A 27,343-nucleotide genomic window follows, 5' to 3' on the forward strand; every position below is an offset into this window, starting at 1 on the left:
TGCCCCTGAAGACAATCCAGAACCTTCAGTTGGTGCAGAATGCAGCAGCTCACCTGCTTACCAGAGTAAGTAGGTTTGAGCATATTACTCCAACTTTAAAGCAGCTGCACTGGCTACTGATTAATTTATGGGTTCGATTCAAGATGCTAGTCATTGAAGCTCTTCATGTGCTTGGGCCATGTGTCTGAGGGACCACCTCTGCAGATATAGGCCCAAGTTTCCACAGAGATCGACCCAGAAATTGCTATTCCTTCTCACTGGGAAGATGAGTTGGCTTCAGTTAAGAGGAGGTGAGTGTTTTCTGCTATAACTCCACAGTTGTGAAATGGTATCCCAGAGGAGATGTCCCGGCTCCTGAGCCCTTTTAAGGACTATAAGACATGGCTTTTTAAAAAGGCCTTTGGATAATTATGCAGGGCACTAGTATTATTAAATGATGATTATTTATGTTTGTGGTTATGGTCTTGTTGTAAGTATTTTAGATTAGGCAGACTTGGCAGTTGGATTTTATTTGTAAAAATTGGTTTTAAATTACTGTAAGCCACTCTGAACATATGAAAAGTGGGATTAAAAATGTTTTAAAATCAAGTAAGACAAATGGACTCACGTTCATTAAATTGATGTCACTTGTGGCTTAAGATCTCAGGAGACTTTACAAATAATTTAATTATTGTTATCTACTTGCCAGAGTTTCTGGTCTGTTTTGTATGTAGATGAAAAGAAACAGTGCTTAGGAATATATCTTTTTTTTTTTTTGAAGGAAGGTTTACTGATTGTATTCTACCATGTTGGTTGGTTTGTCACTGCAAACAGTTCCTCCAAATTTTTCATTTTATTTCATCTAGTTGATCCCATGGTTAATTCTTCTGTTGAAATTGGTGGAAACTTAAAGTTGTTTCTGTGACAGGATTGATTCCACTGATACAAAAATATTTGACATTACATATTTGAAGCCTGTATATTACAATTTTTTTAGTAATGTTCAGAAGCATTACTAAATGTACAGAGACAAGTACAGCTGATACACATAAATTTCCTTTCCTGCCTTTCAAGGCACATCCCATGGTCAAGTCGTGTTAGAAGTTTGGATAATGTTGCCTAGTTGAAAAGGATAGTGGGAGGGCTTTGAACTTCACAAATCCTGGCTTGTGTGGCTTTTGGTTGTTACCAGTATTAAACATCCCAGTAAATACAGGGAAATTTGGTAATGGTAGTTGCTCACTGTTAATTTTTTTGAGGTAATTCAGATCAGTCTATTATTCATGGATTAACAATATCCTGGCATTTGATACAGCATTCTAAAACACGAGTCTAATAATGGAGTCACATTTCAGTGGCAGTTTGCATTGCAAGCAGGATACTGTGTAGCAGTAGAACCTAAGTTATGTAGAGGAATTAGTTAACGAGAAGCAAGGGTTTGGCAGAGTTAAACTCACTGCTAAGCCTTATTTCTCTTGCATTAGGAGGTGTTTGAGCCACTAGGGAAGGAAACAGCTGTGGGGAGGAAGGGGAATGGTTTCAAACTTGCACGTTGTTTGCAGCTCAGTTTTTTCCCCACCCAGTGCTCTTTGCCAAGGGTAGGGAGTGCTGCTCTAAATAACACTTTGGCCTTTATGGAAATATCTCATGTTCCAGGAGTCTCGGCTTGTGCGCCTCTCTCTGCAGAGTATAGTTAACACTTCCCCCAACCTTATATAGCAAGAGCTGATTGTTAGTGTTAACAGGAATAAAAAGAAACGGGGCGGGCTGTCAGATTGCATAAATCAGGCCAGTGTTTGGAATTTCATAAATACTGTGACTTTGGGTACAATTCGAGCACTTGGAACAATACTGAACTGTTCTCTATTTCTGTGTCTTGGGGAGGGGAGTTTGAGCTTTACTTCTTTATTTTTGTGCATGTGAGTGTGTGTTTTGTCTCTTTTCTTCTGAAGACGAGACGAGGAGCAGCAGTAGCCACAGCCAAGTGGATGCCCAGGATGTCCAAGTACTGGATCAGTTCTCAGGTCTACTGCATGGTTCTTCTCCGGTATGTGAAATAAATGAGGACCCTTTCAGACTCATTTCTGCTGTGGGTAAAGGAAGTACAGAGGGGACTGCTATGCAGCTGGAAGATGTTGATGCATCTGGAAAAGTACAGACTAGCACTGCAGATCAAAATAAAGTGGTCTATTCAACCATCTGCCATACAAGTGACAAACTGGATCCTGAAACTTTAGCACATCTTCACTTCCCACAGCATCCTACTGGTGTTGAGGAAGGAGACAAGAGCTGTGCTGTGGGCAGAGTCCACCCAGGAGGCAAACCCAGATCAGATCTCAAACTTAGCCGTAGCTTGTCAAAATCGGACTCTGACCTTTTGACCACCTCACCAACAGAAGACGATACTATGGGGAGCAGAAGTGAATCACTTTCCAATTGTAGTGCTGGCAAAAAAAGGCTGGAGAAATCACCCTCCTTTGCTTCAGAATGGGATGAGGTGAGCCTGACCTTGACTTACAAATCAGTTTTCAATGAAATAAATGTTACTGCATGAGCTGCTTTGTGGAAAGTGTGTTTCAGGATTTAAAGGACAGGACATGACAAATAGCAGTTTCCTTTCCTTGTTTTGTAGATTTCTTCCTAGTCAGATAATTAAAATTGACCCCTCATAAATTAAAGATCATAGCCATAAGTGCTGCAAAATCAAGGGAGAAGCCTTAAATGATTGAAGTGTTCTTGATGAAAGTTCAAAATGTGAATTCGCTTGACTTCTCCATGACTTTGTGGGGTGACTTCTTTGAGTGGGGGTGGTTAGCAGAAAATGCTGGAGAATTGGCTATCACATGGGAGTAAGTTTCCATGGTTTATTCTTTTTGGAATATCTTGCAAGGAAGAGTGGGTTACATATCTAGGTCACCACTGTCTAATATATATAAATGTTTCAGTAAAGGCAAGGAATACTTGAATGTTTACACAAGTGGGACATTCAGAGGGTTAATAGCCAGACTACTGGAATATGAAAGACATTTAACTGACAAAACATTTCATAGAAAAATGTTGCCTTAATGAACCACTTAGCTTGGATAGTGTCTCTTAAAACTGCAACAGAGCATTATTGAGGCATTCTTTGCTGTTTCTATTCTTCTGACTCAAAGCAAATTTATGTGAAGGATACTGAAGTGTTTCTTATAAGGATAAGAACTGTTTCTTATAGGTTGAAAGGCCAGTTGCACTCAACTGAGAGTCAGTTTCAGGATCTATAAAGAAAGGAAATGCATTATCTACCATATTGTGGAGATATTGGCATGTATCCCACCACTCTGCTCCACAAAGCTTGAGGCCTTAAGTGTCTCTTTCTCCAGAGAAAGTAGTAGGATACATGCCAGTCTTTTAAAATAATGGAATTTGTTACTATGTGTTACTATTCCATGGCATCTCATTTTAATTAGAACAGAAATATATTAAACTCTATACTAAACAATGTCTTAGACTCTAAGGAAACTACTCAATATCCACTTTCCTGATGCAGTCTGGCTTCCCATATGAAATTCTGCTTGTGGAGAGGGGGAGGATCAAGTGGTAGCCAGTAATGAAATGAGTGAATCATGAAAGTATGGTTAGTATCTAAGCCAATGATTCCAGTACAGTGTGACATATTGGGGGAAAATTTAAATAATTTGCTTTAATTGGCTTAAAATGCAAAGATTCTTGTCTTTTGCACACCTCTCCAGAGTGGTAGTGGGAGATAGTTACCAACAAATCAACATGGAAAACATTTTGGAAATGCTGTTACTTTTCCAAATTCAGCATTAGCTGCACCTGCGGCTTAAATTAAGTCTCTTGATATCTAATGTATAATACTTTAACAAGAATAAACTCTCAAAATAAAGAAGATAAAAGGAACAGAATGTGCAGGCTATAGAAGAATCTAGAAATCTCTAGCTTATACTTAGTACACATTTTCTTTCTATCATTTCTGTATCTGACAGTAAACGTATTTGATTCCTGCCAATAATGAAAATGGCAAAGCAGGTAACTCACACATACATGCTGCAGGGACTTGATTTGATTTGTAAATTAAAGAGAGAGCCCATCTACCTTCAACAGTCTGATGGGGCTAAAAATGCTGTAGGAGGCATGGAATGTTGAGACGCATTGTCAGTGGGGAGGGAGGCGGAATAGAGGAGAAATTGGCCTACTCAAGCCTCTAAGAGTATACAGAATACTTTAGAAAAAAAATTGTATGTGTTCAGCAAGGAGATTTCAAAGTCGCTTACTCTATCCTGCACCCCATTGATTCTGTGAGCCCCTGACTGACTGCCTATTAGTAGGACAGTGAACTAGATTTATCAAAGGACAAGGAGTTCTGGGTAGAGGGAATATTTTCCAACTCTTTATTTACGCCCCCGCCCCCCCCCCGCCATCAATTCTTCATGAGACCTCAACTTTTATAAGCCATTTCTTATCCCTGAGGCCAGCATGTGAAGTGATCAAACTAGATTTCAGCTTTCAAAAACCACTAACTTGTCTTTGCATAGTGATTGAATTGAGAACTTTGCATTTAAATAGATTCCTGTAAAATCATGGAGTAAGGAACTCAAATGAAACTAATTGTACCATTATATAAGATGTGATCAAGTGATTTTTTAATAGTTGATAGTGGTAGTGGTCTTGTTTTCTGTTCTCGTAAGTAGAAATTAATATCACAATTCATATTAATATAATTAAGCCTGTTTATGGTGAATATTTGTGATTGCCTTTCCACCACCACCAAGAATATGAGAATCTTTAGTCTGGAACTTGTTACCTGCATTGCAGAAATTTATGTAGCATTAACTTCTGTGGTGTCTTGGCCTAAGTTATTAAGCTGCAGAAATACAGATGGTTATAACTGTTGTCAAGGTTGTCTGCAGTAATCTTAAATAGTTTAAAAACTTCATTTATAACACATATTTCTCCTCAGTGGGGACCCAAAGCAGCTTCCATCATTCTCCTCTCGTCCATTTTACCCTCACAACAGACCTTTGAGGTAGGTTACGCTGAGAAGGTGTGACTGGCCCAGTTAGCTTCCATAGCAGAGTGGGAATTCATACTTGCACCTTCTAGATTCTAGTCCACCACTAACCACTACACCACAAATGTTCCAAATGCTCTTTCCTAACTGCAGTGTTTAATTGCTTAAACAATATCTTTCCAATGATGCTTTAGTGCTCAGTCGAAAAGAGTCCAGTAGTACCTTTAAGACTAACCAACTTTACTGTAGCATAAGTTTTCGAGAATCACAGTTCTCTTTGTCAGACGCATCTGGACTCTTTTCGATTTTGCTACTACAGATTAACACGGCTAACTCCTCTGGATCTTAGTGCTCAGTCTGTTTTATCCAGATTTATCTATTGCAGAGGATCCCAACCTTTTAAAGCCCATAGGCACTTCTGGAATTTTGAGGGGTGATGATGAACACCACCCCAAAATGGCCGCCACAGGAGGCTGAGTTGAATACAGTACCTCCACCCTCACTTTGCAGAAGAATTGCAGATGCAAAATAAAAAGAAATGAAGAAAAGTGTGAGAGAGTAGAAGAGAAATAGAGGAGGGGAAATAAAAGTGGGAAGGTCTGAAGCAGGAATGAAACAACAAACTTGTGTACCTACTAGACCTCCTAATCCTCCAGTGGTTGCAACAGATATTGCAGCCATGGAAAACCCTTTCATCTGAATGAGGTTAGCCAATAAGCCCTGTCTTACAATGGCCCTGCCCACTTTCTCCAAAGCTTGGTAGGTGCCATGGGAGCCATAATGGGGAGCCCTGCTCTGTTACATCCTCTTTAGAAACTCTTGATTATCAGGATCAATGATACTAAGACTGCAAGGAACTTCTAGAACAATTGTTCATCTTGCTATTCTGCACTAATGGGTTCAGTTTTGATTCTTCTGTGTTCAAATGGTAGTTTGTTTATTTAGTATATTAATTCCATTCTTTCATCAAGGAGCTTGGGATAGTGTATATAATTTCACTTTTCTCCATTTTATACACCCAACCCTGTGAGGTAGGTTAGGCTGAGTGTGAGCTGGTCCAAAGTCAGACAGCAAGTTTAATGGCAGATTGAGGTCACCATGATTCTAGTTCATTGGTTTTAACTACTATTTCTGACTGGCTATATTTAAAGTTAAAGGAAAGTCTCTCTCTTTTTAACAGTACTGTAACTGTTGGATATTAGACCTGTTAAGCCTGCTCTATTATATAAGAAAGTAGGAGGGGTAAAAATCTCCTGCCTGTGTCCCATCCTTTGTCTTGTTGGTTTACCATTAGGTCAGTCTCAGCATCTTGATAACCAGACTTTTGAAACTGGTTTGCATGCTCTGCTTAAAGTTTCTTAACCATGCTGAGTGTTGGTTCAGATGTAATGATATGCCATGATTAATATTGACTAGTGAATGGAACAGAACTTGGTGTTCACTCATGATTTTCAAGGTGCCCTCCAGTGGTGGGCAAACTCCTGGCGGTTTTTCCACATGCTCACCAATTGCTGCTATTGCCAGGAGGTGGGAAGCTGCTTGGTGATCACCCGTCACTAGCCAGGCACACTGGACAAGCGCACGCTGTGCACACCCCTAGTGAAGTGCAACAACAATAGGAGTGCTCCTGTGTCTAGTGATGGCACTGATTGGGGTCCTGAACAAGCCAGTTCTCAGAGAATCTTCCCATGGCCAGTGCATTAACATCATTTCTGGAAGTGATGTCATTTCACAGAGGCTGGGAGTGTGCTTGCACTTCATGCACAGATGAAAAGAGCTCAAGTTAGTGCCACCACCACCCCACCAGTTGCCAGGGAGATCTGACAACCCTAGTAAAGAGGGAGGTCTTAATTTCTGTCAGTTTAAAAGAACTTCCCTGCTTGTGGAGATTCCAGGTTGGACCCTATGAATCTGTTCTTGTTACCAGTGGAGGCTTTCACTTGTGAAATATACCACTTCCATAAACAGAAGACATCTTGCAATCCTAACAGGAAAGCACTTTCAGCTTTACTGCTTTCATAGAGTATCGTTCCTATATTAGCTCAGTGCCCCATTCATCAAAATTTAACACTTGTTTTCAAATCAAATAGAACATCTGTGATGAACAATAAGCAGAGTTGCAATGTAGTATCATCTGGCTGCAATGTGGCATTGTATAGGGGAGGGGCTGTGGCTCAGTGGTAGAGCATCTGCTTGGCATGCAGAAGGTCTCAGGTTCAATGTCCAGTTAAAGGGTCAGGCAGTAGGTGATGGGGAAGATCTGAGATCCTGGAGAGCGCTGCCAGTTTGAGTAGATAATACTGACCTTGATTGACCAGTGGTTTGTTTCAGTATAAGACAGCTTCATGTGTTCTTGAGGGGTATATTAAAGATGATCTTGGCCAATATTGTTAACAGCATCTATGTAAACCTTTATTAGAATCATAGAATTGAAGAGGCTTTATAGGCCATCTAATCTAACCCCTTGTTCAGTGCTGGCACTGAATGCTTAATTAAGTTGGTTCCTAGGATCTAGCAGACCTAAGTTTGAATTCCCATTCTGCCATGGAAGTTTACTGGGTGACCTTGAGCCAGTCACACAGGATGAAGTGGAGAAGAAGAGAACAATGTAAGCTGCTTTGAGCCCATGGAGGAGAAAGGCAAGGTATAAATAAACCTATTAGGAAGTTGTATCCAGTCTTCAGCTGAAATCTAAAATCTTCTAAATTAAAGCCCATTAGGTCAAGTCTTGTCCTCTGGAGCAACAGAGAACATGTCATTGCCTACTTCTCTGTGACAGCCCTTTAGGTATTTGAAGAATGTTATGAACCCCCCTCAGTCTTCTCTTTATACATACCTTGTTCCTTCAACCTTTCTTCATAGTAGGGTTTTTTTGCTCCTCCTGCACCTATTTGAATTTGTCTGCGTCTTAAAGTGTGGCAGCTGTACAGTGGATTGCAGCTAATATCTGACCAGCATGGAATAGACTAGAAGTATTGATTTGATTGACTTGCATACTATACTTCAGTTAGTGCAACCTAAAATTTTATTAGGAATTTATTTGCAGCCTCATCCCACTTCTGACTAGGATTATCAGCCAACAACTGGCAACCAGTGATATTTGCGCGTGGGGGTATGGGGGTGCCACAGAGCAACAGCATGATATCACTTCCAAGGAAAACCTGAAAATGACATCATACCTCTCTAGAAATAGCTGGAAACTCTATGATAAAATGATAACAGTTTCTAGCAATTTTAAGAGCAGACTAATGTCAATTCTGGGTTTTCTCTGGAATTAAGGTTGTGCTGTCACGCACCAATGAATTTTTACATTATTTTTCTTCCAGTGGCCACAGAAGTAGTAGCAGGAAACAGGACCCCCAAAGGTAGGGAATTCCACACATCTTGCAGGAAACTGGCAAGCCTGCTGCTGACTCATTCTCAGCTGTAACCCTGAGGTCCTTTTCACATGTAGTAAACCAAGCCAGGTTTCTCCCATACTATATCTTTGCTGTACATTTTATTATTTTTGCTTAAATTTAGAATTTAGCGTTTGTTTCTGACCTTCAGTTTGTTAATTTCAGCTCAGCTTTCCAACTATCGTAGTCTTTTTAATTCTGTTTCAGTCTTCTAAAAAGCTATTAGTTGTATTCTCTCCACTCCTCTATCCAAATAACTGATAAGAGTTTTAAAATATACCATGTCCAGGGAAGAGCCTTGTGGCACCCCACTTTAACACCTTAGTAAGCCTGCTGCAAGTTCCTTTAATAACCTGTGATGCAATTCATCCAACACAGAAATCTTGAACTCATTTAAGATATTCCTTGACCTGCTCATCAGTCGTGAGCTGCTATCTTGTCCTTTCACCATTCATGCTACTTTTGCATGATTGCACAGTTTCCTTTTTGGAAGAAGGGGGGCGGGGGCGGGAAGAAGTGCTAGATGGTTCTGCAATCTTTGTCATCCATTACTGTTTTTTTCATTGCCTTGACCTGGATGGCTTTGGTTAGCCCACTGTTGTCAGCTCTCAGGAACTAAGCAGAGTTGGCCCTGGTTAGTACTTAGATAGGAGACCAACAAGGAAGTCCAGGGTCACTAAGTATAGGCAGGCAATGGCAAACCGCCTCTGTTGATCTCTTGCCTTGAAAATTGTATGGCTTCACCATATGTTGGCTACGACTTGACAGCACATTACACACTATTTTATTATCTTAATTTAGCAGCTGTCCTGCTGTTTCTCTCTTTGTCACTTCAAATGTACTTGGAAAAAACCTTTTGGGTGGTAGTTAGTATTCTTTGCCAGTCTTGGCTTATTTTGAGCCTTCATGTTCCTAAACTTGTCTCTATGAATTGCATGTCGGTAGTGTGTCCCTCCTTATATTCTTATCATCTTATCAGGTAGCTTTCCATGCAGGCACATTGGCTTCTTTAGAATACTCCCATTGTTCTTTGTCATTGGTATTGTTCGCAGTTATGCTTCTTTCAGGAAGTCTCACCAGTCTTGGACTTCTTTTTTTGATAGATTATCTAGCTGTGGAATCCTACTTAGCATTTCTTTAAGCATTTAAACCAGCTTTCTTGAAGCTGAAGGCACTTTTATGACTATACTTTCCTTTAGCTTTCTATAGGATAAAGAATTCCAACATTATTATGATATAAAAATGAAGCTACTGTAGTACCATCAAGAAATTATTTGGGTTTCTATAAGAAATTTAGAGGTTCCGATGATCATTCAGTCATTAGACTTCTGGTGTCTTTCATCAAGTTATTAAATTTCAGGGTAACTAGACTCTGGAAAACCAAGTGCTGTGGTACCTTATAAAGAACCTTGTTTATTGTGGTCCTAAACAATGAAGAGAATGGAAGTGGTAGGATAAGGCTACATTTACAATGAAAAATGACCAACATAGCAGCATATCACTCAATTCTCTGAGTTTATTGAATGGCAGAGGTCCTGACAACTGCTCTCAAGCAAAGTGTAGAAATATCAAAGCAAGAAGCAGTACCTTCACTTACCGAATATTGCTTATTCTTTCAATTCACTAGGGAATAAAACAGAAGGAATGAAGTTACATATGAGACAGGCTGTAGTTAGCATAAATATTTGAATACTTTTACAGTGCAATCCTATGCAGAGTTACTCCAGTCTAAGGCCATTGACTTCAATGGGCTTAGACTGGTGTAACTCTGCATAGGATTGCAATGTTAAACTTGGCTGAAGGCTAAAATGATAAATTTGTTTTTGTAATTGCCTCATAAATATTGAACAGCCAGAAATCAGTCTGCAGCAGACAAAGTATATAGGATTTTCACAATAATGTGAATAGTGTTTTGTGCTCTTCATGACTGGAGAGGGATGTGTTGCTCTTTGTCAGAATGCAGGCATCCCAGTTTGAGACATGTTAACTTTTGTTATACTGTTAAACAATTTTAGACTTCACTTGGTGCATTGTTTGATCTGATTATGTTTTAAAGAGCTTTCTGTTAAATTCAAGAAAATGAACAAAGTGGTAATAAATAGTCTTGTTAGGAATTAAATTTCGTTCAAAAATGCAACACAAAGTAATAGTAATTTTACTGTTGAAACCTAATTAAGTCAGTAGTGGAAAGAACCCATTTTAGGAATTCTAAACGAAGCAATGAAGAAAAATGAAGCCATGTTTGTTAACAGAATATATACAAAATACAAGAACTTGTTTTTGCATAATTAAAGTTCTTAGAGTTTTCCTGGCCATAATTATACCATAACCCTGACCTTTGACTCTGAGTTATCATAAGGATTCTGCTTAGCTCTGTATTTCTATTTTATCATATGCTGATCTAGAAATATTTTATTCCATTTCTGCAGAATGATTAAATTGAAATCTGAACATGTTGAAAATGCTTGTATCAATTTTACTTCTTCCAAATATATACAAATCAGGGGCTAAGGTTCTATGTTTTGGTTTGACATGGATAATAGAGATGGGAAACCTGAGAAATAGTTAAAACATTTTTGAAGCTGTAAGAGCTAAATATCCATTCTAATGATGCTGCTAGAATTTTTCTTTGAACTACTCTGCAGCCTGTCAAATATTGTATTACTATATGTTAGGGCTCAACAGATCCCAGCCACCTGGTCACCATGGTACTTAGAAATTTGATTCTGGTGCCAGTATTTCCCGCAATGATTTTATTGCAATCTGTCTCACCAGTGCTCAGCAGGGAGCTACAAAGTGTTGGATCCAACCAGTTTCTCCACGGGTGAAAAGGAGAGAAACCCTTTGACGACTAAAAAAAGGCTGTTTTGGTTTATAGGACCTGTACGGACAAAAGCCATGTGGAATGGGAGCTGTAACAAGGAGAGGAATTGGCTGAGATTGAGTGAAAAGTCATCTGGATCCAACCCAAAGCTTATCTTTTCACCTCAGAATATTTTGTTGTATGACATAAAAATAGATTTGTACAAAGTTCTTACTGCATTCTGATATGTCAACAACTTTATACTATTTAGTGGTAGTGAATGAATTCATTACTTTCACCATTTTTTAAATTGGCTCTAATATTCAATTAAACAAAGCTTTTTCAAGCAGTAATGAATTTATGAAAAATTGGGGGAAATTAGGTTAGGGTTAGAGATTAGCTTTTTGTTGTGGTGATGGCATCCAGAGTTACTCCTGTATTTATTTATATACTAAAACACTTTTATTATACATTTAATAAAATTATGAGAAACTGTAAAGAAGTTAGGGTTAGGTTTTGTAGTAGCAGTAATTAGAAAATTTGGTCATTAAAATATGAAACCCTGAAAAATAAGTTTGGGTCCTACATTTTGGGGCTGGCTCATAGTGCCAAAAAACTTTCCGTATGTAAACCAGAACAAGAAGTGTGTATATCATAATCTTGTGCGATCAGAACACATGGTATATGGCACAGAATCCAATATTTAAAACAACAGCAAGACGCTCTCCAGATGAAGACAGGCTCAAAGGAATGTGGGCCATACCTGCAGAACCCTCAAGCTATGCATGTTGGCAGGCATTTCAGTGGTGTATTTCTTGATGTTTCCACTGAATGTCAGAGAAGCAGTTTCAGAGTTTGGTGGGAGAACTGTTTGAAGCAAAATATAAATAAAAACAACATGCACACATCAGGGAGCACCTTCCTTTAAGTAGTTCATATGCCAATCTGGCATTGCATTTTAAATTCATGGGAGGGATTGGGTGGGTTCCTGTTTGGGAGAAGTGCTGCAAGGGAATTTCCTTTTGAATCAAAATAACATAGACAAGGTGGGGGAACAAGGTGGGTTGCCTTGCAGCATCCCTGGGGCCATTTGTGGACGAGTTTTACGCATGAAGTGGGAATGACAAAGCAAAAGATATTATCAGACATGGCAGTTGTGTTTGAATTCCAGTTTAGGGTGTGTCAAGCTGCTTTAGTTAGTACATACTGAAGAAACCTTTTGGCAAGTGTCCACATTTCAACTGAAGGAGGAGCATTTCTGTTCAAAGTGGATGAATTCTGTTTGGCTTAAATGCTACAGAGTTTTTATGTTGGATGAATGTAATTGGATTTGTGTCTGGGAATGTTGACCAGTAGAACAAATCAGTGTTACCAAAATGAGCTGTTTATTTTGACACGAACATTTTCTGGGGGAAATTCTGCCATAAGAACACTTTTGGATATCAAAGTCTTATAGGTATTTAGGCTTCTCATCATCTATAATTTCTATGGTCTTTCAGATTACAAAGGCTGTTTGTTATTTGAAGGGCAGCTTTGAGACGCCCTTGGAAATTATGGATGCCATGAGCACAATGATAATTTAGGCAAAGGGAATTGTTGTCAAGTTGACCCCAGAGAAATAGGTATTTGTCTGGTGCTGTGGAACTTTGAATCCAAGCGTATTAGTTTCACAAGGCTATTCAGAGAACTTTATTTTATGAAAATGCTGTTCAGTATCAGCCTGGAAACCAAAAGCTCTCACTGATGGCAAGATTTTCCTCATTTTTGGCTTGTTGTGGATCGAACACTGGAAGATACCTTCAGGTGCAGTCATTCTCCCTGACGAATTGTGTTTAACATGATGGATTGAATTTCCCATGGAAAACATGTTTTGCTCTTTCCCAGCAGTTTCAGCCCAAAGTGCCTGGTGTCTCCGAAGTTCAGTCTTTCTCCAATGTAAGAATCCTGCAAAGCTTTGCCTCTGCTGGGAAGCAGTTTGATCGCTGGGGTTGCTTAGTTGTGCAGTTGTATTCTGCTTTCTTAGTGTTTGCTTTGTGTGTGTGTGTGTGTTGGTTATGGGAAAACCTTGACTTTGTCCGTGTAATAAATATTTTAATTTAAATGGTTCAGACAAAAATGCTAACTTTTACTTACAGGTGATCTTTTACTTGGCCATCTGATTCTGGATCAGAAACATAATACCACCACTTCTTTAAATCCCAGTCTGAGGAAATGCAACTATTGCATATTCTTCAGATATAGCTTGAGCAAGACCATAATTTAAAAACTGAAAGGTCTGTGGTGGCTTTGAGAATCTGTTTAAAACAGAGTAATGGCTGTGATACCCAGTTAGCAGTAGCTTTTCCTAGATTGTGTAGCTCATAGCATTATGCTAAGTATTGAGCATTTCTTCATTAACTTGATATTTTTTCAAGAACATGCATATTTCCTGCGTCCACAGTTTCTCCATTGTACCAGCCAAATGATGGCAGCTGCACAGCCTTGTTCCTCTACACTATGCTCTAATTTCTAGTATCTTCATGAGCATGCTTCTTCTTGGCTTCTTTACAGTGTTGCACCAGAAGCAGCTGAGTTTCTGTTTCTGTAGGTAGAAGTCTTTTTTAAAAACCTTGGCATTTAAGAAATTTCATTGATATACTTTTTGATAGGCTTTAAGACCTTTAAAATTTAAGACTATACCTGATATAAAGGAGTCCCCTGCTATTGTTGCATTTATCTGAATTGTAAATGATTAGGACCTTCTAGATGACTGTGTAACTAGGTTTAGATTGAGTGATCCTTTCTCTGACTGTTGAAACACTATTCAAATGCTTCTGCTTTTGCATTTGTCTTATACCCTCATGTCAATGCCTTTGCTTTTTCAGGCTTTCCATAAAAGCAGCTTAGTACCAGGATTTGTCATTAAAGTTCTTCTCTTAGTTTTAGAAGCACACTGTTTACTGAAGAAAAGATTTTACATATTTTATGATGAAATCGAAAGTATGGAAGGGCCCCATGCAAGATTCTCCCATTCACATAAACAAACCTGAATGTTTTAAATTTGTCTCCAGCGTGGGGGGAAATATTACCAGTTTCTTCCTAGTTAGTAAGCTAGGAAAGGGTTTCCATAAAACCTTTCTGTGATAGTGACTATGAATTCATTCTTTCCATTTCATGATACAAAGGCAGCATCTCCTTTAATGTATACCTTTCTGTAGTTTTATGGGTAGAAGCCTTCTGTCATAGTCTTAGTTTTATGAATGCTATCACACTAACATTTTTTGTGTTTCAGATTGAGAAAATCATGAGCTCCATTGGTGAAGGCATCGATTTTTCTCAGGAGCAGCAGAGGATTTCAGGTACCAAACTGAACTACTGATGGGTGTGTGTTCTACTTTAATGGACAGCCTTTTCAGACTCATTGGTGTTTGTGTATATCACTATCCACTGCCAGTGGTGGCTGCCTGGTCCACATAAGACCAGATAAAATAGGAGTCGGTATTGGACTCCTGACTTTTTGAAGCCACAGTTTGAAGCTCCTCTACCATTCAGAGCTGTCCAAGTCCAGAGACTTGGGTAAAGGACAGCAACTAGCTGTTTTGCTGTTCCTAAGTTCATGGGTATGTACCTAAAATGGGCCCTCTCTTCTGTACTATTTGAGTTGTGCTCTGTGGTGTAAGCAGCTAACAGTTCTGCACACATCATACATTGTATGCTGTTTTTACTACCTTGTTTTTGCCTTGTTCTAATTAGCACTTACTTAGTACTCTAAAGGAGCTAAGTGCTAAACACAACAAGAATTACTTTACTTTACTTTATTTGGTATTTAGCCCGCCCTCCCCGCAAGCTGCTGCAGGGCTTTTTTTCTGGGAAAAGAGGTGGTGGAACTCAGTGGGTTGCCAGCACAGGGGGCAACTCTTGGCGGGAGGTGGTGGCTCTGGTACCACATGTGCATGTGCAAAGTGCACGCATGCTCCCAGGGCCAATGACGTCACTTTGGGTCAACTGGAACAAGGGGGAGTTTTTAAAAGTCGAAATCACCTTTGGCAAAAATGGTCACATGGCTGGTGGGCCCACCCCCTGATCTCCAGACAGAGGGGAGTTTAGATTGCCCTCCGTGCAATCAGGAGGCTGGGCCACCAGCCATGTGACCATTTTCAAGAGGTTCCGGAACTCCGTTCCACTGCATTCCAGCTGAAAAAAATCCCTGAGTTACTGTAAGGCTATACAAAGCAAGAAGACATAAAGAGAAATGAAACAGGGCTCAGTAAGGATACTTTTCAGGGTTGACTTAAGATGGGAATCTTGCCTTGCATATTTGTTTGCATGTTGTCTTCCTCCCGTGAACAAGAAGTCACTCTGGTCAGGGTGCTGTAGGGTGCGGTATACCCAGTATTATATATTCACTTTACACTGTAAAATTGATGATCCCATAATCACCAAATCTTTAAGCGTTGTTCCCTTGAAGCTGAAAGGGCAAATACCGATTCACATTCACAAAAAGATTTTTTTTCCCTTTTAAACTGCCTTTTTAAAATGCCAGATCGTCCAAGCAATAAGAGTGCTGTTTGGGGCCAAGTACACAAAACTATGTGGAAATAGATGTAGATATCTCATCTGATATCACTCACTTTTTGAGAAGCATAGCAGTGACTTATAAATGAATGGAGTAGTCAATATAAAATTCTTTATAGCTTCACTACATGGGCAATAAGCTACAGTTCAGGTTTTTAGTAAAAAGCATAAGGAAAACTGCAAGGAGGAGGGATTTGAACATAGCCTATGATACTCCCTCGCAAAGCTACAATAGGGCTAACTTTAAACTCAAAGGTATTTGTGTATATCACCATCTACTGGCAGTGGTGCCTGGCTGGTCCTCATTCATCTTGAGGCTACAGGTTTTTGACCAGAACTACCTAATAGTCAGGTTTTATGGACATACTTTCTCAACTGGAGAATCCAGGTAAGAAACCTTTTATAGCATGAGTGCATAGTTAATACTAATGGAAGTTTCTGTGATGTTCTTACAAATGAGCAATACAAAATGTTGTTCCGGTAATATTTTTATCCTGCTAGTGGGCTTTCACTTTGATTAGCGTTTTACATTACTGTGTGCAGTATGGCCTTTTAGCTGGTTTTTTTCCTTCATAGGCATATGAACATGGTTCTAAAGGGAGACATATTTACTACAGGGAGTATCCTATCCTTTCCTTTCTTTTTCTTTCAAGCTGCTTTGATCCAGTGATCCTGAGCAGTGGATAAGGAGTCAAATGCCTTATCCTAGGTGCTTATGTTATTTGTGTGTGCAACTCATGATTAACTGATGTTTTGTAAGTTTAGTTCTATTAAATTTTAATCTGAGAGACTATTCTGGTTTTGCTGGATCATTGGGGCCCATTTTGCTGAAGCCCATAGCCATCAGCTGTGTCAAGCCTTTTCAGTTATACAATCCTAGTATTTATGTAGTAAGATACTAATCCTGCTTCAAACTTTACATAATATATTGACGTTGCTAACCTGGAAATTAGTTTTATTTTCTAGCATGTTCTTGCTAGAATTTTGTTGTTCAGAAAAACTTCAAGGGCCTCATTATCAACCCTGACATGGGTGGATTGCATTTGGATTTGAATCCTGAAAGATTGAGGTTCCCAGAAGCTAGTAGACACAGTTACGATGCCTTGGAGCCACTCAAGAAAAGAATGAAGACAACGCTGAAGCACTGTTCCAAACAGAAGGCTGCCTCCTATTAGAAGACCACCAGCTCAAACTGGGAACAGATGATATGGAGATCATCAAGGTCCCTTACACTCCATCAGCTTGCTTCCAGTCGCTGTCACTGTATTATTTGGAGAAGGAAAGCAAACTGTTTCACTTCCATTTGGATCCGACTCTTTGGAACCACAGGTGAGTGCCCCATCAGTAGTGCTGTTCCCATAGACACTCTGCTTGGTACTCTCGCTGCATGCCTCTTGCAAGGAGAACCAATTGGGATGAAATGTACAGCCTGGATTCTGTAGGATCTGTGTCGTATCCAATACAGCCAAGGGCTCATTGATGCTTACCGTACAGTATTCCTCTGTAATCTTCAATGGCTTTGCACCTCTCAGAGTCAGATATGGAGCTGTGCAGTCTGGATTGGAGCTTGAGTGTACCTTCGGATCCTTTCCCTGGTAAAACCATAGGGGACAGCAAGCAGGTTTCACCAATGGATGCCTTCCAGTTATACATAGAGCAGAAGCTGCAGATGGCTAACTTGAGGGAAGCTGACAAGTGTCCAACCTGTGTCAGGAGTCTTAGCACTTAGCTTGACTCTTAGTGCCTTGACATAGATGTTTTCTTGACTGAACCCAAGCTGAAGGACAAAATCCTTCAGCGCTTACACTTTGGGAATCCTTCTAATAATGTGTTTCCCATGATTGAGTTATTTGTGAAACTGATGACCAACTTTTGTGAAAAACCAGCAGTGATACCAGCCACATCTAAGAAAGCTGAGGGACTCTCAAAAATAAAGAAAGCTGAGGGACTCTACAAAATAAAGGAACGTAACTGTTCCTCCTTATTAACATGCACACACACCCCTTACCACTGTTTACTGAGGAAAGGTGCTCCAGACACCAACAAGGGTCTATACCAGCTGACCAGGAGTGCAAGCAAGATGTAGTCAGTAGGAAAATCTACACCTCTTTGGCACTACATTGCCATAATGGGAGCCTACCAGATATTGAATAAAATGGCTACATATAACAAATACTTCGCTGATGTTCAGAAGGCCTTGGTCAGTGTCATCCAGGAGGAGGTAATCCACCTCTCCGAACAACAGGATGGGATACGGCAGACTCGTCTACAAGGGCCTTCACACCTTCCATAGTTCTCAGAAGACATGCCTGGCTTCCTTCCACTGTGCCGCTGATAGAAACAGGGTAAAAGATATGCCATTTGAGGGTCAAACCCTGTTTTCCCAGAAGACAGATGAAAATATGTCACAAAAGATGAAAGACTGTTAAACAGCCAGGTCTTACAGAATTCTATCTTATAGCAAACAAGCTCCAGAACCTATGGTAGGCAACAACACTATAGAGAATGATGGTTTAAGTACTAGTTCTTCCATAAGAACCAGCAGTATCCTCTCCATTGCTCATTCCAGGTGCCCCCAGCACAAAATCAGATAAAGAAGACTTCCCATAAGATGAGGCAGGGTACCTTGGACCACCTCAGAGTCACAACGCTTCTGACTAGAGGAGACACAGCTGGTATTGTTCAGAGACAGACTCTCCCATTTTACTCCAGGCTGGAAATCTATCATTGTAGATGCCTGGGTTTTGGAAATAGTTCAAAATGGTTATAAAATCGAGTTTGATCAAATGCTGTGTATCAGTCTCCCTCGTAAAGCTATGAGTAACACCTAACCAGTGTTGACCAGTGAGTTCCTAGCACTCATCGAAAAAGGGGCTGTCCAACACATCTCTGAAACCGAATCTAGATACAGGTTCTATTCCAGATCCTTCTTGGTGGATAAGGAGGTCTAGGACCATTCTAAACCTTAGAGATCTGAATAAAATCACAAGTACTGAAGTTCAGAATAGCCATGCTTCTTATGATCATACAGCTCCTGCCCCCTGGGTCTGGGTTTGTGGTTCTAGATTTATGGAGCATGTATTTTCATGTATTTATCCATCAGTCTGACAGAAAATTCTTGAGGTTTCCGTTTGGGGAACAGATTTACCTATTTATTTATTTATTTTATTCAATTTATATTCCGCCCTCCCCACATCAGCAGGCTCATTTGGTTTGTACCCCCAAGAGTGTGGCAGTTGTGATCACCTACTTCAAGACACGGGTGATCAATTTATCCATATCTGGATGACTGGCTTATACCAACATAGTCACTAGAGGCCTTGCAAAGCCTTCCTTCCACTGGAGAGGGCACACAAGATAAAAGCATTAGTGTCTTCCTTGTCCAGCCAAAGATTCCAGTCGGCTTTGAAGATCCATATGTTGCTTGGCTTAACGGCTGTGTCCATGGCTATGACAGTCCTAGCATGTACTCCCCACTTTCAATTGAGTTTGTTTGACCCTTGCAGACTTGGTTAAGAGCCTTTGGGTTATACTGGATCCAGTGCTACTACTAGAAAAACAAGTTAAGGCAGCGGCAAAAAATGCTTTCTGCAACCTCACTCTAGCCTGGAAGATGGTTTCTTACCTTGACATGGCTGACCTGGCCACCTAGATCCATGCTATCATAACATCAGGAATGGACTATTTTAATGCACTATACATAGGTCTCCCATATAAGTTAACTAGAAGACTCCAATTTGTGCAAAATGCTGCAGCGCGACTGTTATCAGGAGTGAGCAGGAGCATGAACATCATCCCCATTCTGCAATCATTCCATTGGCTACCTATTAGTTACCATGCTCAGTTCAAAGTATTGGTTATCACATACAAAGCTCTTCATGGCCTTGGTCCAGCATACCTACAGGACCGCCTCCCTCCCTATCTTCCTCTGCGGCAACTTCACTCATCTGAACAGGGTCTCCTGCAGTTGCCAACTTGGACATGGGCAAAATCAACAGCAGCCCATACACGTGCTTTCTCTTTGGTGGCCCTTATCCTGTGGAACGGCCTGCTTGAGAAGTCAGGAGAGCCCCTGCTCTCCTAGCTTTCTGCAAATGAAGCAAAACTGAATTATTCAAAAAGGCTTTTGTATCGAAGGGAGGGGATCTCAGATTTTCCATTAATGAGTTAGGGACCATAAACTTCATCCATAGACTTCATCAGATAGCCTTACATACTATCTGTCGCTTTTAATATGTGCTCCTATGTCAGCTCTAGAATTGCTTATGTTCTGTTTCAGCATTTCTTCAAGTCTATATTGGATTCTTGCTAATGTTACGTCTTTGTAAGCTTGTGTTAAATAGCATTGTTTATGAAATTGTCCTTGATACTGACTGTACTATTCTAACACTGTGTAATCCGCCTTGAGTCTCAGTGAGAAAGGCGGACCATAAATGACATAAATAAATAGATAAAAATATCAGACAACTTCAAATTGGGTTCCTTTTGGCCCATAATCCCACTGTGCATTCACAAGCCAGGAAATACTCCATCCTAAGGCAACAGGACAAGAGTGAGGAGTGAGTGTTAGAGTATCTGCTGATCTTCAAACAGGGAGGTTTATCCATTTCTTCAGTTAGAGTTCATTTGGTGGCTACATCCACATATGTCCTGGTTGATGATAAAGTGCTCTTGTCACACTACACCTATAAATTGTTCTTCAAGGACCTCCATAATGTTTCCATTAGTGACACCCATTGTGCCACAGTGGCCCCTGTTGTTGGTACTGTCCAAATGGAAGGCCAAACCACCTGCTCCCTGAAATTCTTATCCTTGAAAGTAGCATTTCTGATGACTGTTGCTTCAGCCAGACATGTCAGTGAGTTGGCTGCATTAAAAATGAACACACCTTTCATTAAGATACTTCTAGAAAAGGTGGGTACTTAGACCAGGCCTCCAAGTTCTTCCTAAAGTAGCGTCTAGATTCCATACTTCCCAAGAGATTGCACTTCTGCTGTTCTTCCCATCACCCATTCTTCCCATCTGAGGCGGAAAGAGGGCTTACACATACAAGGCATGCACAGAACAGTACTTTCCTAACATCATGGCACCCTTTAGATCTGAGGTGCAGCTGTTTGTTTGTTATGCAGGACTTAAAAAGGGAATAAGAGCTTTGTTCCAGACCATTTCTAGATGGGTAGTTCAAACCATTAGATTATGCTATGAACGAGCCAACATACCTTGTCTGTGGAGGGTACATACTCACTCTGCCAGGACCCAGGTGTTGTCAGCAGCCTTCATTAGAGGAATTCCAATACAAGACATCTGCGAAGCTGCAGTTTGGTCATCCACTGACACTTTCATAAGGCATTATGCTCTGGATGTCAGTAACAGGAGGGATGCGGCTGTGGACTAAGCAGGTTTCCATCGCTGTTTCTCTGAAGTTTTACCCTGCCTCCTAGGGTAATTGACTTGCTACTCCCATATGGGACTATACAGAAGACTGACAATGAAAACAAGGTTGCACTTACCTGTAACGTTTTTTTCATTGAAGTCTTTTGTGCAGGCACACATACCATTCCTCCAGCTTACTGTGTGCACTTCACTACATACTTTGGAGAGTGCAATGGCTCAGGAGAAACTGAGGCTTGGGATGCCATTTAACTCAGAGCATGGACTGTTTGGTGGGAAACAGCTGTGCAAGTACTCTGGGAGGGAAAGGCACCCACTTTCCAGTTTTAAAGCTACAGAAACCTACTGACTGGCATGCCTGTACATATGCAGCCCGATGTGTGGCTTGCACAGGAGACTTCAGTGAACAGTTACTGGTAAGTGCAACCTTGTTTTCCACAACATGCAGCCATGAAGACCTACCCCAGCTGGCATCAGTGCTCTGATCCTTCCCTGGCAAACTTCTCACCAGGCAGGAAGACAGGTGAGTTTCCCTGGGAAGGGAAGGATCAGGATGGTGCCTCTCACAGCTGTTCTACAAATGAAGAGTTGGGGTGTTCGTGTTGTGAGCTCTTTCCTAGAGAGCAGAAACCTCGGCTGCACCAAGCCTGCATCTCAAGATGTGTGCAGCAGAGAACATTCTGTGTCCCTGGGTAGGGGGAAAATGCATTCTCTGCGCTCTTGCCAGAGCAGGAAACCACCCTTGCTGCACCCAGCCTGCATCCCAGAGGCTGGATTCAGCAAAGAACTCATCCCAGTCCTGGAGAAGGGACACAGTACCAACCCTTTTCTGCTGTGCCTAGGCTGTGTAGGTTCCCTGGAGAAGTGGCATAGAAATTTTCTGAATAAATAAATTATAACCCCAGACACTGGACTCAGCAGAGAACTTTCCACATACCCAGAGAGGGGGCAGAACAATAACTTGGAACCCTCTGCAGGAACAGTGAAATTTTCTCTGCTGTGTCTGGATTCAGGAACAAGTTAAATTTTAAAATATGTCCTTAATGATGCTTAGCATAGTACAACACACACTTCTGTGTGTTGTGCTATGGACAGATTTATCACTGAAGCTATTTTAAGCCTTCTTTTCTAATATGACTGTTATTTAATAGTCAGTCTGTGTATGAAGGGATCCTACCAATATTCATTAGATTGTGTGTATTTATGCATTTTTGTAAGGTGTCAAAATAAAGAAGCCTGCTCTTCCTGAAGGAAACAGTTCCTTTTCTTGCGCTCCTGCTGCTAGTCCTTTTCTCCAAAGGGAGGTCAATGACAATACACTAATGCTCGCACCTAAATGATCCCCCTCAGACTAGCAGTAACTAAAATTAGCAGCAGTGGACTGTGACATGAAATAATTTTATCCATGGACAGTTTCCAGATGGAACACTAAAAATATTCTTCTTCTGGCTGCCGGATGAATACCTGTGTGTTAGGAACAGAGAGTCTTTTTTTTGTACATGCATACATTTGGGTATGTTCATTTATTCTCCCCATTGGTGACCTCAAGGCAATTTACATCATCATTCTGCTCTTCATTTTCTCCTCACAACAATCCTGTGAAGTCAGTTAGGCTAAGTATGTGACTGTCCCAAGGTCACCCAGAAAGCTTCTGTGGCAGAGTGGGGATTCGAACCTGGGTCTCCCAGATCCTAGCTTGATATTCTATTACACCACCCTGACTCTCAAATATATATATATTATACATATTTCTATACGTATGAATATATTTTATCAGTCGGTATCTAATACAAGGTCATCTTTATTTTGCCTAATCATGTTTTTAAACATTAATATAGATCCTTGGGTATGCTGTAGCATAGTGGATAATTGGCTAGGCTCCGAGTCAGCACTCTGCTGATTTGACTTCCACTGCTGACATGAACAGCTGCAGGTGGCCTTGGGTAAGCCATTCCTCTCAGCCCCAGCTTCCCAGCTGAATTGTGGAAATAAGATTGACTTTATTCACTGCTGCTAGTGGGACACTGGTCTGTTTGGAAGGACAGTATATAAGCACGCTGTTGCTGCTGTTGTTATTATTATTAAATAAGAAACGTGAATTGTTCCAGCACTGATTTATGAAGAGTTCTTTAAGAAACCACTTTGTGTTTCATGGAGTAATCCAACGTAAAACTGTTTTGATGCAACTGCAAATCACCTTTTTAGGGCTTTGGGTAATGCTTCATTGTATAAAACCATTACCAGTTTGTGATAAAATGGGTGAAACCTCTATAGTGTTCCTTCTTAATTTTTTCTGCAATGCATATGCTCAGGTTACAATCCTTTCTCTGTAGTCAGAAATCTGGATTTTGCACAAGTCTTGCAGCATGTAAGCCCCCACTGTGCAAATTCATATAGAGCATAACTCCATGGTACATCAGCTTGCATCCATAGCATGGTTATCTCTCCATCCCTGCCCCAGCTTCCATTCCATGCAAATTGTATGTGCAGATAGCATGCTTTAACTTTATTAGATTGCTTAATGGCCGTACTTTTAGGTAAGTAACCATGTTAGTCTGCCATGGAACAGCAGAATTTGAGTCCAGTGGCACTTTTGAAACCAACAGGATTTTCAGAGTATAAGTTTTCATGAGTCAGAGCTCCCTTCTTCAGATGCAAGTAGGAATGGAAAGGTTCAGGACGTTTGAATATATACTCCAGTGAAATACCATGTTTTATTGTTGTTCAGTACTAGGAAATGTGATTTATTGGCCAGGCACCCTGCAGTGTCACTCACCAGAGGCCCAAGTTCCAGGAAAGATTCCCCCATCTCACTTCAGCATCGTGGACTAACATCTCCATGCCGTGGACAGTCAAGATGGGCCACTACACCATTGCCCCTGCCGGGAGGAGTCTGTCCAAAAACAGCAGTTTGGCACTTCTCTTGGAAAGCATCTTGGAGCTGAGTTAAAGTTATGTCTAATCAGATCGTAAATTGGTGTAATTTGAAGTCTTTTAAAATATGTTTTATGGAAAGAAAATCGGGATTTTAATGTCTTTTGTACATTTTTTTGTATTATATTATAAAAATCATATACAGTTTTTGTTCTAACCACTAATTAGTTAGAATTTCCCTTCAGGACAAGCCAAGAGAGTGCATCTTGTTTGTGTTAGCTTTTTTTTAAAAAAAAAAACCCTTACTTCCCTCTCAATCAAGTGTTGTGCAGATCTCCAAGATTATAAATATTTGCAAGGAAACTCCATCATTTTACGTTTGTTTTTATTGTGTTAACACATAGTTAAGGGGTGGGGGGAGTGGTTCCCAGTGACTATCTGACTTACCCAGTGCAGGAGAGATTCCCCTCCTTACACCCATGAATGGTCATACTTAAAAAACAACAACACATAACTCTTTTTTCAACTTTTTATCTGTACATAAAGTAGGATGGGAAATCTAGGGAAAGTTACTCTTTAGGCTATCGTGTCAGTTCCTTTTTTTAAAAGAAGTTTTTTTTAAAAAAATCATACCCTATAACTAAGATTGAGTTAAGAACTAACTGAAAGGAGAAAGTGAGATGGCGTGATCAGAATAAGGGTATGACAGAGCAGTGGTGGTCAGTATTTTGATTCTAGCTAGCAGGATGTTGGCAAGCCTGAGAGGGTCAAAGTCTGTTGTCTGTGTTTATACCCATCATGTCAATGTAAAAGCACCATAGTCTATTCTTTTTGAGGCTGACATCTGGAATTGGGAGACTACTGCCCAGATCATTATGTGAAAACGGTTCTAGGGGCCCGGACTACATAGTAAAATGGGGGGGGGGATAGAACTTAGTGTAAAATAATTTTAATAACAACAACAGTCAATTTATATACCACCCTTCAGGACAACTTAACACCCACTCAGAGTGGTTTACAACGTATGTCATTATTATCCCCACAACAATAATCATCCTGTGAGGTGGGCAGGGCCAAGAAAGCTCTAAGAAGCTGTAAATGACCCAAGGTCACCCAGCTGGCTTAAAGTGGAGGAGAGGGGAATCAAACCCGGTTCTCCAGATTAGAGTCCCGCGCTCTTAACCACTACACCAAACTGGCTCTCCAGTTTGATCTTTTTGTACCTTAGGACATCAAATTGTACAACTTCGGAGTTTATTAAATGTACTTAGACTGTACTCCTTCTCAAAATATAAACTGGCTAAGCTAAATAACCACCTGCTCTTCTGAACCTTAAGAGTATGAAAATCCAAGTAAATAAGTCCAGATGGTCAAAATAAAATAGATGAAGGAGTTACTGTCTTTAAAAGGTAAAATTGTGTTTTAACTATATAGTTATGTGATCACTCTAGTCTTATCAGTATGAAAACCCAAGCAAATAGTTTTGGCTAGAACTAGATAGATAGATAGATAGATAGATAGATAGATAGATAGATAGATAGATAGATAGATAGATAGATAGATAGATAGATAGATAGATAGATAGATAGATAGATAGATAGATAGATAGATAGATAGATAGATAGATAGATAGATAGATAGATTATTTTCAAACTAAGTATTGATTTGGCCTCTATACCCTTACTATTATGAAAATACAAGCAGACAAGTTTGGAAGGCATGGCCAGAACAGATATAGGAAAGAGAGGAAATTAATATAAAAATTGCTCTTATCTTTATGTTGATGTATATTACTGTCCTGCTGATAGTGTATGTTTTGCTACATCCACCTCCCACTCCTAGAACAATTATGGATCTAAGATCCCTGAGTAAAAGGTAAAAGAGGTGAAATGTGATCTATCTGTAATATGCACAAAAGAAAAAATTACTAGAAATATAAGCTACAGAGTAAGTGGATTAAAAATATAGAAATTAATAAAAGGGAATCTTGAAGGTATATGGGGCACTAATTACATATATAATGGCTTTTTATATCTAGATGGATGATTGTGTCTTGTATGTGCATTTCATAAATGCTTAACTGTAACCCCTCCCTATATATTATAAAAACCCAATAAATTTTTTTTTTAAAGTACAACTTTCATATATATAAAAGCTTGGTAGCTTTCTGTGTAGCAGAAAGAGAACACATTCCTACACTTTTAATGTATATGTTTATTATAATGTCATGTAAACATATTCCCCATGTTTGTGCCTTTTAATTAGTTTGTCTGAATAAACAGAATTTTTTTAAAAAGGAAAGGTTCAGGGATCTCCATTCTTATTCATGTCAAAAGCTTACACTCTGAAAATCTTGTTAGTCTCTTAAGATACCACTGGATTCAAATTGTGCTGTCCTAATGACCATGCAACTTTTTGCTCACTTCTTCAATATGTGGTATTGTCACAATCTTTCGTCAGCCAGAGCTGATACACTGTCAGTGACTTACTGAAATTCATCTTGTAGCTCCTGCCCTCTGATCACTGCACCTGTGATCCGGACGGCAAGGATTAAACTTGGCTGATACAGATGGTCTTGCTTTGAAGAAAAAGGTTAGACTTCTGGTCTCTTCCAATAAAGCCAACTTGAACTCCTTGGAGTAGAGGTGTGCAATTCAGTACTGGTATACAAAATATACACCAAATATATGCCGATTCAGCATTATCTGGGTATACTGAATAACATTCAGTATTCTCTAGGCTATATTTGAGATACTTAAATACATTAATGCTCCTAATATATTCAGGCTTATCCAGCAAACACAGCTACAGCTTTTTAAAAGCTGGCTGGCTGCTCCTGCAAGTTCTTTTCTTTTTTTCCCACCAACTTTCCAGGGATTTCCAGGGCTTTGTTTCCTCGGGGGAGGGGGGAGTGAGGCAGGAGGAAGAGCAGGGGAGTGATTAAGTGAGATTTCCCCCCTTTGCAGTCTTTCCAGACTTGTCTGGTAATGGTTTGATGATGATGGTCAGTTCTGCTGAGCTTGCAATAGTGTCCTTCCTTGCTTCAGTTTGCTTTTGTTTTGTTTACATTGGTTCTGCTGGGATTATGGAGTTTCGAGTTGGTTCTGTTGTGCTTGCATTGGCTCTGGGTTCTGCCTGCCTAGGTTCTTTGAGAGAAACTGGCTATCTTGGGCTTCCAAAAGTGTTCTTCCTTGTTTCATATTGGTTCATGTGGGATTCACTGTTTTGACATTGGTCCCCCTCACTTTGTTCTGATTGGATTCTCTGATGTGTCATTGGTTTTGTTGCTTCAGTTGTTGTGGGATTCTCTTTTGACATTGATTCTAGTGG

General features: G+C 40.1%; 1 protein-coding gene across 3 annotated transcripts in view; it reads left to right on the forward strand.

The window, feature by feature from the left end:
* Positions 1 to 27,343, forward strand: part of ANKS1A (ankyrin repeat and sterile alpha motif domain containing 1A) — a 196,130-nt gene that overhangs the window by 80,538 nt on the left and 88,249 nt on the right. For 2 of the 3 annotated variants that reach the window (XM_054979581.1, XM_054979582.1), the window contains exons 14-16: positions 1,932 to 2,476; positions 13,079 to 13,129; positions 14,466 to 14,532. In XM_054979581.1, coding sequence (XP_054835556.1) covers positions 1,932 to 2,476; positions 13,079 to 13,129; positions 14,466 to 14,532 — 663 coding nt within the window. The remainder of the gene's footprint in view (positions 1 to 1,931; positions 2,477 to 13,078; positions 13,130 to 14,465; positions 14,533 to 27,343) is intronic. The other variant, XM_054979583.1, reaches the window with a different exon arrangement.

The sequence above is a fragment of the Eublepharis macularius genome, chromosome 5 (genome assembly GCF_028583425.1).
Source record: "Eublepharis macularius isolate TG4126 chromosome 5, MPM_Emac_v1.0, whole genome shotgun sequence".
Lineage (NCBI taxonomy): Eukaryota > Metazoa > Chordata > Lepidosauria > Squamata > Eublepharidae > Eublepharis > Eublepharis macularius.